The sequence below is a fragment of the Orycteropus afer genome, unplaced genomic scaffold (genome assembly GCF_000298275.1).
Source record: "Orycteropus afer afer isolate SDZICR_OR568_19922 unplaced genomic scaffold, OryAfe1.0 scaffold00374, whole genome shotgun sequence".
NCBI lineage: Eukaryota > Metazoa > Chordata > Mammalia > Tubulidentata > Orycteropodidae > Orycteropus > Orycteropus afer.
This window is the reverse complement of record NW_006921961.1, coordinates 613,072-627,830: the sequence shown is the minus strand read 5'-3', so window position 1 is coordinate 627,830 and position 14,759 is coordinate 613,072. Positions and strand designations below refer to the sequence as shown.

Genomic DNA, 14,759 nt, shown 5'->3' with positions numbered 1-14,759 from the left:
TCTACAAGCACTACATCTATGGAAAAATGAAAACAAAACATCTTAGAGTGATAGAAATCTGTTAGAACTTTATTTTGTATGCATTTTTGTTGTGTGTCCCCGAGTCAATTCTGACTCACAGTGACCCTACAGGACAGAGCAGAACTTCCCCATAGGATTTCAAAGGTTGTAATCTTTATGGAAGCAGACTGCCGTATCTTTCTCCCATGGAGTGGCTGGTAGGTTTGAACTCCTGATCTTTCAGTTAGCAGCCGAGCACTGAATCACTTCACCACCCACCAAGCCTCTTTTACACATTGTTGTTGTTGTTGTTGTTATTTGCCATCGAGTCGGCCCCAACTCATAGCGACCCGTCCTTGGGTTTCTGAGGAAGTAGGATTGCCCAATCTTCTTTCCAAGGAGTGGCTGGTGGGTTTGAACCTCCAGCCTTCTGGTTAGCAGTCAAGTGCCTTAGGCACTATGCTACCAGAGCTCCTTTACACATTGTAGTGCGGTTTAAAATTCCATTCCAAACATTCATTTTCTTAAAGTATTCTTGGCTTTATGCCAACTAGTTTTTTTAATCAGTAGCTTTCAAACATTTTTTTGTTTCTTATAATAGGAATTACTTCCCACATATGAAATATGTTTTACACTGCAATCCAGTACACACATACATGTTGTTGTTGTTGTCGTTATGTGCCGTCGAGTCGGCCCCGACTCATAGCGACCCCTCCTTGGGTTTCCGAGGCAGTATCACTACGGAAGTAGGATTGCCCAACCTTCCTTCCGAGGAGTGGCTGGTGGGTTTGAACCGCCAGCCGTCTGGTTAGCAGGCAAGTGTCTTAGCCACTATGCTACCAGAGCTCATAGGTATAGGTATACACACACACACACACACACACACACACACCTATATATGATCAGGTTACATAAACTGTGTTTTATTTAAAAAAAAATACTTCTTTTTGGTGGTAAACTGATATTTTCCATTTTATCCATTTTTCTTTTTTTTTAATGCTGGTTTCAAGTAACTAAATCAATTTTCTTGTCGTTAGGTGCTGTCTAGTTGATTTTCAACTCATAGCAACTACATGTGACAGAGTGGAACTGCCCGTAGGGTTTTCTAGGTTTCATGTCTGTCGGAGCAGGTCACCAGATCTTTCTTCCAGGAAGTCCTTGGATAGGTTCAAACTGCCAACCTCCAGTTAGCAATGCCCAGGGCTTCTAAAATTGACCTTACAATCCACAAATGGGTCCCAATTCACAACTTGAAAGTCTGCATTAAGTTGTATGATAAATCTACAATTGGGGTAGTTTACTAACCAGTAAAATGACCAAAAAATTGTCTTATCTACTTTCCAGTGTGTATTTCTCCACAGAAATAGACATATCCCTTGTTTTATTGCTCCTAATCTTCTCAATTCTGTCCTTTCTCTAGACAAGTAAGCATAAATTGTTTTCAACGATCAAAGCTCTTCATGGAATGGCCACACGCTGCAACATTGTTTACTTTTTTAAAGCAACTAAACATGGTCTTTTTATCACCAGAAAACATAGTAGAGAAAATAATTTCTGAATTTACATTAATAATTGAATTTTATCATGGTAAGAGATATACCTGAATGCTCAGATTTTGCCAAAAAGCAACATGAAACAACAAAGAGCACCCCCAAATATTCACTGGCTCACACATATATGAGAATCTGTAGAGAGAAGTGATTACCCATGCCTTTGAAATGATGCCCTTTGAAACTGGATGCCATATTTAAAGATACGCTTACCTGACAATGTAAAGCTAACAAGTTTCCGAGAATGCTGACTTCCTGAAGCACCTCCTTCCGTGCCTTCTGCCCCCATCTGAAGAGGAAAAGCAAGTATCTGAAGTTTCATAGGAGTATAACACTACTTCCCAACCCTCCAAAGGAATCACACATGATTGCAAATAATGATGATTACTATATCAAGTTTATATTGCAGCATCTGTCTTTTCACTTCCAAATCTTAGGTTTGGAACACAAATGCAGATTCTCAAAGGCCAGGGAAAGAGCCACCCTTAAATATAACCTCCACACAAAATAATGCAAACCTGGACTTCTAAATTCCCTAGGATAGGAACCAATCATGTCTTCCTTTTTTTTTTTTTTTCCTATCGGATAAGAATATAGTTGATCTGTAGTAAGTAATTATATTACTATATAAAATATCCTCTTGAATTAAAAACTAAACATGAAATTACTTCAGATTCTTAGGAAAACTTAGAATACACTAAACAATTGACTTAATCAGACTTAGCCACTAAATAGAATTTTTCTTTTTGGCCAAATATTTCTGATTAACCATGTAGGTGTCCCTTCTCCCTTACAGGTTTATGTTCTATTAATAGTGCAGCAGGCGCATGGCACATACTATTGTAAGTAGTGATAATATGAATTTGCAGTGCTATTGCACTGATAACTTTTCCTAAAAGCTTCCAAGTAAATGCTATTTCACTTGAAACCACTAATTTATATATAGCACAGACCAGATGTAAGCCCTTATCTCAATTTACGTACAAGTAGAGCACAATTTTAGGAGCCCTGGTGTCACAATGGTTAAAGTGCTTGACTGCTAACCAAAATGTCAGTGGTTCAAACCCACCAGCAGCTCTGAAGAGAAAGGTATGACAGGCTGTTTCCCTAAAGATTTACAGCCTTGGACACACTTTGGGGCAGTTCTACTCTGTCCTATAAGGTCACTATGAGTCAGAACGGACTCACTGGCAAGAGATTTTGGTTTTTTGGTAGTGTACAAATTATGGTACATTAAGAAGGAGTTTCATGGAACACTGAGAAAGATGTCCACAGTAATGAAGAGACAGACTTAAAGGCAGAATGTATTTTGAAGAGCTGAGAAAAAGAAATCATGTTTTAATTCTAAACTTTAGATTAAACCCTTCCTCTATCTTATCCTTTCTGCACTCCCCACATTACTTCAAAAATCATATGTCATCAGGAGATAATTCGAGGAAAAGTAAGGAATTTCTAAAGAAATACAATTCAAATTTTTAGAAATAAAAATTTCTGCTTCCTTCTCTATAATTCTTGTACCTTAGAAGCAAAAGCAGGAGCTCTGGTAGCATAGTAGCTAAGGCATTTGACTGCAAACCCACCAGCCACTCCTCAGAAGGAAGACTGGGCAATCTACTTCCATAGAGATATCACCTCACAAACCCAAGGAGGGGTCGCTATGAGTTGAATTGACTCAATGGCAATGACTTTGGTTTTGGTTTGGTTTAAAAGCAAATGCAAAACCTAACCCAAATCCATTGCCACTGAGTTGATTCTGATTCATCGTGACACCACAGGACAGAGTAGAACCGCCCCATGGGGTTTCCAAGGCTGAAGTCTTTACGGAAGCAGGCTATCACATCTCTCTTCCATAGAGTGGCTGATGGGTTTGAATCACTGACCTGATTAGCAGCCAAGTGCTTAACAACTGTGCCACCAGTGCTCTCTTCCCGTACCTCAGTCAAGCCTATTTAGCATGACATTTTATCTCTCAGCTGATTGCTTCACATGCCATTTTCAATATCCTACAGTACCAGCCATGGATATTAATTGCCCCCATAGAACCAACTCTCTGTTGATCATGGAGGTGGCTCTCACATATATGTGAAGTTTAGTACAAGGCAAGCTGGTGGTACAAACGGTTCAGCACTTGACTACTAACCAAAAGGGTGGCAGTTTGAATCTACCCAGCACCACTGCACAAGAAAAGCCTAGCGATCAACTTCCCTAAGACTATTGTTTTAGTTGCCACCAAATTTGTTCTGATTCATGGTGATCCCAAGTGTGTGGAGAACTGCTCCATAGGGCTTTCAAGGCTGCGACCTTTTTGAAGCAGATCACCATACTTATCTTCTGAGGTGCCTCTGGGTCAGTTCAAATAGCCAAGCATTCAGCTAGTAATCAGCACTTTGTATCATTCAGGGACTCCTCTAAGATTACAGCCATGGCAAACCCTACGGAACACAGTTCTACTCTAAACACGTGGGATCACCATGAGTTGAAATTGACTCTGTGGCACTGAGTGATTTTTTTTTTTAATTATATTACATTGTATTCTTTTGACCTGTCATCCTCAGTGTAGCAGGAGAAGAGAGAGCAGCAAACTGGTCAGATAAGTAGTTGCTTTGACTATCTCATACTGCTGCCCCAGACAAGAGAGTGGTGAACGAGATAGTGCAGGCCACAACTGTGGCAAACACTCAGCAACCTGCCCCTTTTGCACCCTAGGCACAAGTAGATAGCTGGCAAACCCTGGTCTGACCTTAAGGGAGCCACACTGTGCCATAAGTTGTGCTGTTCCCAAGGACTTGGTGTCTCTGCCCACTAAGAGATACTCACGTTGAGCTAAATGAGAGTGAGAAGATTCACAGCCTGCCTTCATTTAAAACCTACTTGAAATATTATCATGAATCATAAGGAACAAACAAACAAAATGCTAATTCTCATTCTTAAAATGTGACTCACTAGCAGGCAAAAAGCTAACCTAACACAATTCTCAAAGAATTTACTGATGAACAGTGTCCCTTACCACCACAGTGGCAAAATACTCATCTGAAATAATTTTAATAGAATTCAATTTTACCATCCATTACAATAAAGCCAGGAAAGACCAAACTGTACAACTAGATACAGGGACATTAGAGATAATAAACACATCTTCACTCAGTGTTTAGATAGAAGTTTTTAAACTTACTCATTCCATAGATTGATTCTGGTAAAACTCAGAGGTAACACTGTCAACAAAGTGTTGAACCAATATATGGTAGTGATGGCAGCCTTAATCTGTCCTGAAGACTACGGATTTCCTGTTTCAAGCGTCTGAGACACGTATTACCACATACTCAAATGAACGACAGTGATGTCAGAGCACAAATGACAGAGAAGGCACTTTTTAATTGTTCTTTCATTGCAAAAGGATATGTGAGAAAGCAGCCCACATGATTAGGATGGCAGCTCACTTCCTTCCCTATGGAGTTTCTCAGCTACTTCTTACTCAGTTCTTTGCATCTGGTCATGGAATAACTACACTAAATGGGGTTTGTGGATATCAGTGTTGTTAATCAGCAATAACTAAAGACATTTCATATAGTCATAGGACCATTACAGAAACACATTGCTCCCCACACAATGAAGGGCTCCCCAGCCTCTCAATTTCAGACACAGAGTCAACTGTCTCAAGCTTGGTCAGAAATCTATTAGCCACCAAATCCATTAGCCAGCCTTCAGCCCAAAGTATTCTGCTTCTCGGTGCTGTATCTATGATGCTTTTAAAAAACTCTAAAATCTGTTTGAAGCAAATTAACTATCTCCTAACCACCCACAGGCTATGACAGAATGATCTCAATTCAAAATCAATAGAATGAGATCAATGTTCACCAGGCTGTAAACTCCCACTGTCTTCGATGGTGTCTGGATATTGAAGCTGCTCAAGTCTAAGAAAACCTGACTCTGGAATACGCTTAATCAAGTTCGGAAGCTGCTGTCTAATTTCACACACTGTTAAGTCTTTAACTTAACAATCCCACTTCTCCAGTTTTATAACTTTTATTTTTAGAATATTAAGTAAAGTTCTTTCTTTATTCTCCTTGTGACCTTCAAAGCCTTATATAGTGCATGTAGGCTATCCTTTCATATTCCATACTGTATTACTACAAGCAGGCACTTAAATATAATTCTAATGTGAGTAGAGCACTTAGATGTTGAGGATTTTGCACATACTGTTCCCTCTGCCTGAAATGTTCTTCCATTCCCACTTCATATTTTTTTCCTATACTTTCATGACTTGAGTCTCACAAATGATTAATAAAAACTGCAATGATTTACACATCTTAGACTCTGTTGTTGTTGTTGTTATGTGCCGTTGAGTCGGCCCTGACTCATAGCGACCCCTCCTTGGGTTTCCGAGGCAGTATCACTACGGAAGTAGGATTGCCCAACCTTCCTTCTGAAGAGTGGCTGGTGGGTTTGAACCGCCAACCTTCTGGTTAGCAGTTAAGTGCTTTAGCCACTATGCTACCAGAGCTCCTTCTTAGACTCTTAAGAATCTCCAAAGACCATCTGAGTCCAACCACTTACGTACAATGGAGCTGCATCTTGTAAGGCTGTTAGATTCGAAAGTTTATCTATTAGGTGAAAAATCACAGCATGAAAAATAATCCTTAGGAAAGTGCCATGTTGGAAATGGACATACTTTCTTTCCAAAGTCCAACACAATCAGTTTCCTCTCACACTATATTAGACAACTATTTCTTCAGTTGAGGACCTGAGGAGAGTTTGGCTTCCACTGACTTGCTGTATTATACTAAAAATATGTACACTATCTTTAGGTACTAGATCCCCAAGTTGGCATTGAGAGAGATGCTGTGTTAGGACCTCCTGAGAGGGTGGCACATTCCTAATTCTATCTTACACTCTCTTTGGGACAAAAGCTTCTTACATAGATGGCCAGGTGGAATCACACACTGCCTAAATTACTATTTTGCTCTCTTCTATTCATTCTTTTCTATTTTAAGAAAGTAGAGCCAAATTTGGTTGGGCAATCCTGCTTCCGTAGTGATACTACCTCGGAAACCCAAGGAGGGGTCGCTATGAGTCAGGGCTGACTCCACGGCACATAACAACAACAACAACAACAGAGCCAAATTTGTGTAAATGAAATTAATTACATGCACATAAGGCGCACGATTCCTGTTTCCCAGCAGCCAGTCATCCAGACGAAGTTTAAAACCATTCATGACGGGGTCCATGGTGGAATACTCACTACTTGGTCTCATGAGTGGGCACTCTGGAGAGTTGACTATACACAGAACGGTTATAATCAAACCATATTTTTCCACTGATCTGTATTATCAATTTGGGTATGTCTGCCTTGTAAGTTACTTCTTTTCCTGAAATGGCACTTATGCTGTTATGTGTTTTCTTTTCCATTGTACCTTATAACCCTGTCAGAGCTGCACAGGCAGAAACAGAAACCAGGCTGCTCCGTGGTCATGACTGGAAGCCAGCAACGAGTCCACTCACCATCACAGCAGGATTCTTCACAGTGATGCAGGGGGTCGTGGCTCTCAAAGCTCCACTGATGCCGTGGTAGTATTTAAAACAGATTTTGATCTCCGCTGCAAATCAATTTGAGAAAGACAATAATTTTAACACTGAAACAGTCATTGAGGAGTTAGCAGAGGAAATCCTCCAGTCTCTCAGACAATCCTATTCATGATTCTCTGAATGATCCCTTCTTTTCCAATCACAGACAATGTATCATACCAAGTTCTATTTGGTTTTATAAGCTTATCTGAAACTTTCTAAGAATATCTCAAATATACTTTAAAAAATGATGCACAAAAACATGCCAAAATACATGCAGCACTGAGATAAGAATACAACTCAACTCACTGCAGTCAAATTGGATGTGACTCATAGCGACCCCTCCTTGGGTTTTCGAGTGGTATCGCTATGGAAGTAGATTATCCCGCCTTCCTTCTGAGGAATGGCTGGTGGGTTTGAACCACCAACCTTCTGGTTAGCAGTCAAGTGCCTTAGGTACTCCACAAGGTGCCAGACATGGTGCTACATTTCATGTTTGTGTTGTTACTTAATCCTCACATCAGCCTTGTGAAACACAAATTACTGTCCGCATATTACAGATGAGGTGTCAAGGTGTGCCACAGGTTACACAGACAGGAAATGAGTGAGTCAAACTCAATCCGTAGGATGCCAAAGCCTCACTCCTAACCTCTACAATACAGATATGCTGAAGCTGTCAATGGAAGTAGAAGAAAAAGCAGTTGAACAAAGCATGCATGCCCCCACCAGGCACAGGATCTTGGAATCCATATTTTTTCAGTTTTCCAAATGCAGCCACTAGACAGAGATCAAACTTAGGAACTACTGAACCATATACAAGGATCTCTGGTGGCGTAGTGTCTAAGGCATTTGACTGCCAACCAGAAGGCTGGTGGTTCAAACCCACCAGCCACTCCACAGAAGGAAGACTGGGCAATCTACTTCTGTAAAGATTTACTGCCTTGGAAACCCAAAAAGAGTCGCTATGAGTCAGAATCGACTCAATGGTAGTGAAAAACCATGCATTTTGAAGTTTTGTTTTTTTGGTAATTTACACTTGATAAAAAGCATATAAATGCCAGTTATGTTTCTTTGAAAGTAACTATGATTTCAGAGAGCATAAAGCCAAAGTATGCCAAAGATTAATCCCACAGACAAGCAACTTCTCTGGATACAGAGCATCAGAGAGATGCATTTTTGCCAAGGTTTTGTTCTGTACAGTAGTGATGCAGTTAGGCAAGCTCCAGAGGGAGCCTTCCAGGCCACAGGTGCAGAGTTCCTCGCTCAGTGTGGGCTAATTAATAATTAATGGCTGTTAATTGATAATTGGCTCCCCCATTTATTTCCTCAAGGAAGTTGATCTTCTACTGAGTTTTCTGACTACATCAAATAGATTTTTGCAGAATATTGGTTTTAATATGTTAAGGGAAGATATCCACCAGCCACTCCTCAGAAGGAAGGTTGGGCAATCTATTCAGTAGTGATACCACCTCAGAAACCCGAGGATGGGTCACTGTGAGTCAGATCTGACTTGGTGTCAGGGAGTTTGATTTGGTATAATGATTAAAGAAAAATCCCTTTCTACAAATTTATACATTTACACTTTTCCTATCAATGGTCAAATACTAAATGTCAATAACAATAATAACAATAGGTCCATCACAGGGTAAAATAATGAGTTCTTCTATAGTCATTAATCACTATCCAATGATTCACAATGTAGTAAGTAGCGTAAGTCAAAAGATTTTTACTCTGTATCTAATAGAAACCCTGGTGGCACTATGGTTAAGCACTCAGTTGTTAACTGAAAGATTGATGGTTCAAACCCACCAGCGACTCCATGAAAAAGATATGACAACCTCAGTTCTGTTCTGTCACACAGTGTCACTATGAGTTGGAATCAACTTGATGGCACACAACAACCACCCAAGCCCAAAACAATGTTGGACATTACAAGAGCATCACAAAAGGCTCCTGTTCTAGAAATTGTCTTATAGTGTAGCTGTTGAGATGACAGTCGAAGGCAGGACAAAAATACAGAAGACAAATGCTAAAAGGGAGAGCACTGGGTACTACAGTGTCGAGACTAAACAGAAGATTTGTAAAGACATGGCAGAGATATGAAGTCTTCATTGAACCAATAGGTCTCATAGGAGAAATGGGGTTAGAGAGAGTTAGGGATGGTGAGGGGCAAATGCATAGACCCAGGATCGAGGGTGATGGGTTTGAGGATCCACAAGATGACTTATGCAGGAATTCTAGCTTTCTTATTACTTCACTTCCCTGAGAGCAATACCCTTCCTCGCTTCAGCAAGTGACTTTCCTGAACATTAACACTAGTTTGGGTTTATTTTTAAAACAGTAATAGCTGCACAGATATAGCAAGCCTTATTCTCCTACTTGCTTTCTTCCCAAACCAATAACATATATTCTACAAGAACAAAACTAAGTAACTGTACAAAGAATGTCAAAACGGGGAAAAAGGTCTGTGATACACATGAGGAGGGAATTCTGTGGGCATGAATGCATTAGTATCACACTCTAAATGCTGGAGCAATTGGCAGTGTGTCAATCTTCCTGCCGTGGTGCCCCGTAGATCAAATCAATGATTAGTGAGTCAGCAGCCAATTTTTCAATAAAGAGATGTACATTTTTGTAAAATATCTTTCCCAAAACTCCCTCTCAAATTAGGAAGGCATCTGCTATTTTCTAAGGTTTTAATAAGTTAGCTAGGTAACAGAGTATGAAACAAAGAGTAAAAAAAAAAAAAAAAAAAATGATGGTTTATCTTTATTTGTAGAATCTTGATAACCAGGCCAGCTTTGCTAGCTGACCCATTTTGGGGTGTTGTTTCATTCATTGACATTACAAAAATCTATAACCCAGATAACAAATTAGAATCCCTGAAACTGTAAGATAAACTTAGTCTGAATTTTACAAAGCAGTTTTTGTGGATATGCTCACCCAAAACACTACAGAACTGACAGTTTCATCATGGTTTAAGGCTAAGTGCAAATATAATGGGATTTATGCAGATCACACACTACAAAAACAAACCTTGAGGCTGAACACCAAAAAGAAAAGCAATGTACTGAACAGATCCAGGTGTCCTTTGTGCCTGCACTGGAATTAGCCAGCCCCTTCAGCAGGATGTCAATGAAGGCTTCTGTCCCCTAAAATAATAAGGGATGGTTCCATGATAAATGAGAGTTTTAATGTTCAAATACTATTTAGTGTTACAGGAGGCAGTAAAGATAAGAAAAAAAAAAATAGTGTAAGTAAACATTCACTCTGAGCAAGAAAGAAAAAGGCATTGTGTTAAATGCCTTGGTTACAGAAAGAATAATTGAGAAGAATATTCAAAAGGGTGGAAAAGCAAACTTGAGTTGATGCTTGTTTCAGCGAAAACTTGTAACCTCTAATATTAAGAGGTTAAAAAAGAAGCAGAAGCAGCAGCCGTTTCTGGGAAGTAGGTAGAAGAGGGAGAAGCAAACACAGGCATGAAGACTGAGCAGACTGAGCTCAGGTGGGAGCCCAGTGCACGGAGGCCCCGTCACAGGCAGCGAGCTGAAGGGGATGGACTGAGCAGCAACAAATGATCCCATTGACCCGAAAAGAGTTTCCCCACAGCTTGATGTGGCAGCCAACATCTCCTCCTCCTGGCCTCAAGTTACCAGGAAAAAAATACGGGCATTCCATTGGGCTATAAAAAGCATGAGTATTTCCTTGGGGGGGAGGGAATTATACTTAAGAAAGAATGTTGCCCCAGAGAATAGCAAGTCAGGAGAAGGCTGAAGCCTCCCATATTAACCCTCCAGGACCTACTGTTCCCTGAGCCTCACTTCAGAGGGAAGACATACCACACGAGGGTCATCTTCCTCCCTATGGGGTTTTTTCTAAATGTCTGGCACCAGTCAGGAATCATGGAAATAAATTTTGGTGCCTTCCAATAATCTTCCCAAACCAAACCCACTTTGTGGATTACTAAAGATCTGGCACTGCCTGTTGAAATGCTTTAAAAAAAAAAAAAAAAAAAAGCATTTAAAGACGGATGCCAAATTTTTTTCTCTAAGCTAGGAACTCTGTGTGTAAAGCATTCAGCTGATAACCCAAAGGTCAGCTATTCGAACCCATCAGCTGCTCCACAGGAGAAAGATGAGGCAGTCTGCTTCTGTGGAGATTTACATTACAGCTTTGGAAACCCAATGGGGAAGTTCCACCCTATCCTGTAGGGTTGCTATGAGTCACAATCAACTCAGTGGCAGTGGGTTTTTGTTTACTTTTTCTTCCAAAGTTGACAAAGCATGTGGTTTCTTTTCAAGATCCTAACTTGGGAGATTTCATCTGACTAACTTCACAAGTGAAGATGCCCTGCAGAGCAGCAGCACGCCAACTCCACCTCCCACCACAGATGGAGATGCTGATCATTTGTGAGATGCCACTGTGGACTTGTGAGCAGAGGGATGAGTAGAAGGGACACTGAGTAGTGTTTAGGAACTTAAAATATTCCTAAGTAAAGGAATTTCTTTAACTGTATGATTCTGACATTACATTTTAAAAAACAATCTTATTAAAAAAAAAAAAAAAAAAACTAAGCAAGGTACAGAACTGTTGTTGTTATATGCTGTTGAGTCAGACCCGACTCATTGCGACCCCTCTTTGGGTTTCCAAGGCAGTATTACGACGGAAGTAGATTGCCCCACCTTCCTTCCGAGGAGTGGCTGGTGGGTTTGAACCACCAGCCTTCTGGTTAGCAGTCAAGTGCCTTAGGCACTATGCTACCAGGTGATCTATATTGGAAAGATCACAGCCTTTAACACCCTAAGGAGCAGTTGGGGTCACCATGAGTTGGGGTCAGCTCAAGGGCAACTAACGACAACATATGAATACACTATTTCCAAACAGGCAATGTAAAATCTGTAACAATGATTGCCTTCAGGGAGGAGAAACTGGTGACTGGGCATGAAGCTGAAGAGATACTTCTTTTATGTTTTTATTTTTTTAATCTTTTTAATGTTATATTATTTTCATGTATTAAGTATTCAAAAATTACTTTTTAAAAGCAATCACAACCCAGCCATATTAAGCCTAAGCATTAGAATAAGATTACACATCAAGCCCTATCTGGAAAAAGGCTCGACAGGCAATTGAAGCAAAGACTAAGACTTCTTCCATTACCTTAAATAGCTACAAGATTCACTTAGGCAGAAGTTGCCAGCTTGTTCCTATTTGGAGTCTGAATTTTCCCGAGTTTCTAGAAACTGAGTATTTTGAATCATAAAGACAGATGGAATATAAATGTCCTTCTTCCTTTAAACATGTCTACTTGATTACCACAGAATAAATAAGACTAATTTCAAATTTACTCAAAAACAGGCTTTCAACCATTGCTCTATATGCTTCTATTATACTCTTAATAATTATGGTTTCTATTTATAGTCTCTTTTATTGAGACACCATAAATTGAGAATGAGTAAACTAATTTTAATCTTCTGCTTTTGAAGAAATTTGCCCACATTTCCAGTGATGTGTTCACTTGCTGCTAATACAGTGCTGCAAATTGTCCTCATTTTAACAATGGCCAGTGGAACCTGAGGATGGGCAATCTACTGTAGAGATACCACGTCAGAAACCCAAGGAGGGGTCGAGATGAGTCGAACTGACTCGACAGCAGTGACTTCGGATTTTTGGTTTAGTGGACCCTGAAATGGCCAGGACCTCCTCTGCTCAAGCTCAGAGAGATAATCATGAAAATTAAAAACAGATACTATCAGTGTAAATGTGGCAGAAAACTAATAAAAGGATTTAAAGACTGGATTCAAACCATAAAGTATGAGGATGGAGAAAGGCACCAAATCTCCGTCCAGGGTGGAAAAGGATCTTTCCATGGTGGAAAGACATGGGTGGGAAGGGGCTTAGGTACATTTAGAGTGAGGGCTCTGACAGTAAAAATTAGAGGCTGAGGCCAGCCCTTGCACCCCCTGCCTATAAAAAAGCATCTCTACTGTATCTAGGAGCTCTGATGGTGTAGTGCCTAAGGCATGTGACTGCTAACCAGAAGGCTGGCAGTTCAAACCCACCAGCTGCTCCATGGAAGGAAGATGGAGCAATCTATTTTCGTAAAGATTTACCACCTTGGAAGCCCAACGAGAGTTGACTATGAGTTGGAATAGATTTGATGGCAGTGTGGGGGGTGGTGTGTGTGTGTGTGTGTGTGTGTGTGTGTGTGTGACTGTCTATTAAGGAGCTCTGGTGGTATAATGGTTAATGGTTAAAACATTCAGCTGCTAATCATAAAGGTCAGTGATTTGAACCTATCAGCCACTCCACAAGAGGAAGATGAGGCAGTCTGCTTCCAAAACTATTCACAACCTTGGAAATCCTAGGGGGGCAGTTCTACCTCACAGCTTGCTATGAATCAGAATTGACTTGATGACAGTGGGTTTAATGTGTCTATTTTGGCAAGAACTTCATCTTGGAAAGAACTCCAACCTGAGTGTTACTCAGGGTCAGGATTGTGACATGTTACTTTTCCCAAGGCTGAGACAGGTAAGACATGTGAATGTACTATATAATTTATACAAATATCAATGTTTTGTTATTATCCTTAATGATCACAAAGCAATTCAGTATATAACAACGTAGACGGAAGTTCCTCCTTCTAAGCTTGTCATTATCCAGGATTTACTGAGTGCCTAGGATAGGGCCTGGCACAAAGTCAGACCTCAAGAAATATTTTGGGATGGATTAGGGGACATATGGACAGGTGGATGGAAGGAATGAAGGAAGGACAGAAGGCAGACCTAAATGAATGAATAAATGAATGACTACGATTTATGAAAGATTAAGTGGAAAGAAATAGACATCCTTAGCATACCAAAGCAACATTTGAAATCTTTTACATTTCAAAGCTCAAGTATGCACACCGCACAGATAATCCACCCAGTTTCTGTAAGCATAAGTTCACTTGCTGAATATTTGACAGTCTTATGACAAGCACGTGAACTGAAGCCAATTTTCCTCTCCAAGGTCTAGAAAGGTCATCTACTCAAACTTAAACATGTCTTTGTCCTTCCAATCTAGTCAGACTGACTCTCTGTGGCTCACCTGCCTCCTCTGGGGGTGTTATCCAGACAAACCAAAGCTGTTCTTCATATTCTGAAAGCGTAAAGACGGTGCTCAAACTCAGGTTTGCCCAGAAACTTGGTTAGATCAATTCTCAGAGAAGTTTACTCTGAATAGACTTCTGATGAGCTAAGAACAAACATATTTTCTTTCCAAAGATGAAAGCAAAATTTTAAAATACCATGAGTTTTCAAGACCAGAAGCTGAAAATATTCAGAACTTTAGAAATCATCTAACCCTTATTTTTATTTATTTTTTTAAGTTCTTAGCTCTAGCTCCACATATTTAAGCAAAATTTTCCTATGCAATGAAGTCTTTTTAGGTCTGCTGTAGACAGATATAGGATTTAAAAAAATGATGTCTTAAAGACATGGATGTTTGCGACTGGGATCTTAAAAGCTAGCAAGCTGCCATCAAGATGCAACAATGGGTCTCTCCTCGTCCAGAAAAAAGAAGAATGAAGAAAACCAAAATTCATGGAAACAATTAGTCCTAGTGACTGGTACACCATCTGATCTGCAGCCTATACGACTATGAGACCAG

General features: G+C 40.1%; 1 protein-coding gene across 1 annotated transcript in view; it reads right to left on the bottom strand.

Annotated features, from left to right (window-relative positions):
- HECW2 (HECT, C2 and WW domain containing E3 ubiquitin protein ligase 2) overlaps window positions 1-14,759 on the bottom strand; it is a 288,426-nt gene that overhangs the window by 178,768 nt on the left and 94,899 nt on the right. Inside the window, exons 3-4 of the mRNA XM_007953146.2 lie at window positions 7,050-7,144; window positions 1,764-1,839 (exon numbers count right to left, since the gene is read on the bottom strand). Of these exons, the coding sequence (XP_007951337.1) occupies window positions 1,764-1,839; window positions 7,050-7,144 (171 nt within the window). The remainder of the gene's footprint in view (window positions 1-1,763; window positions 1,840-7,049; window positions 7,145-14,759) is intronic.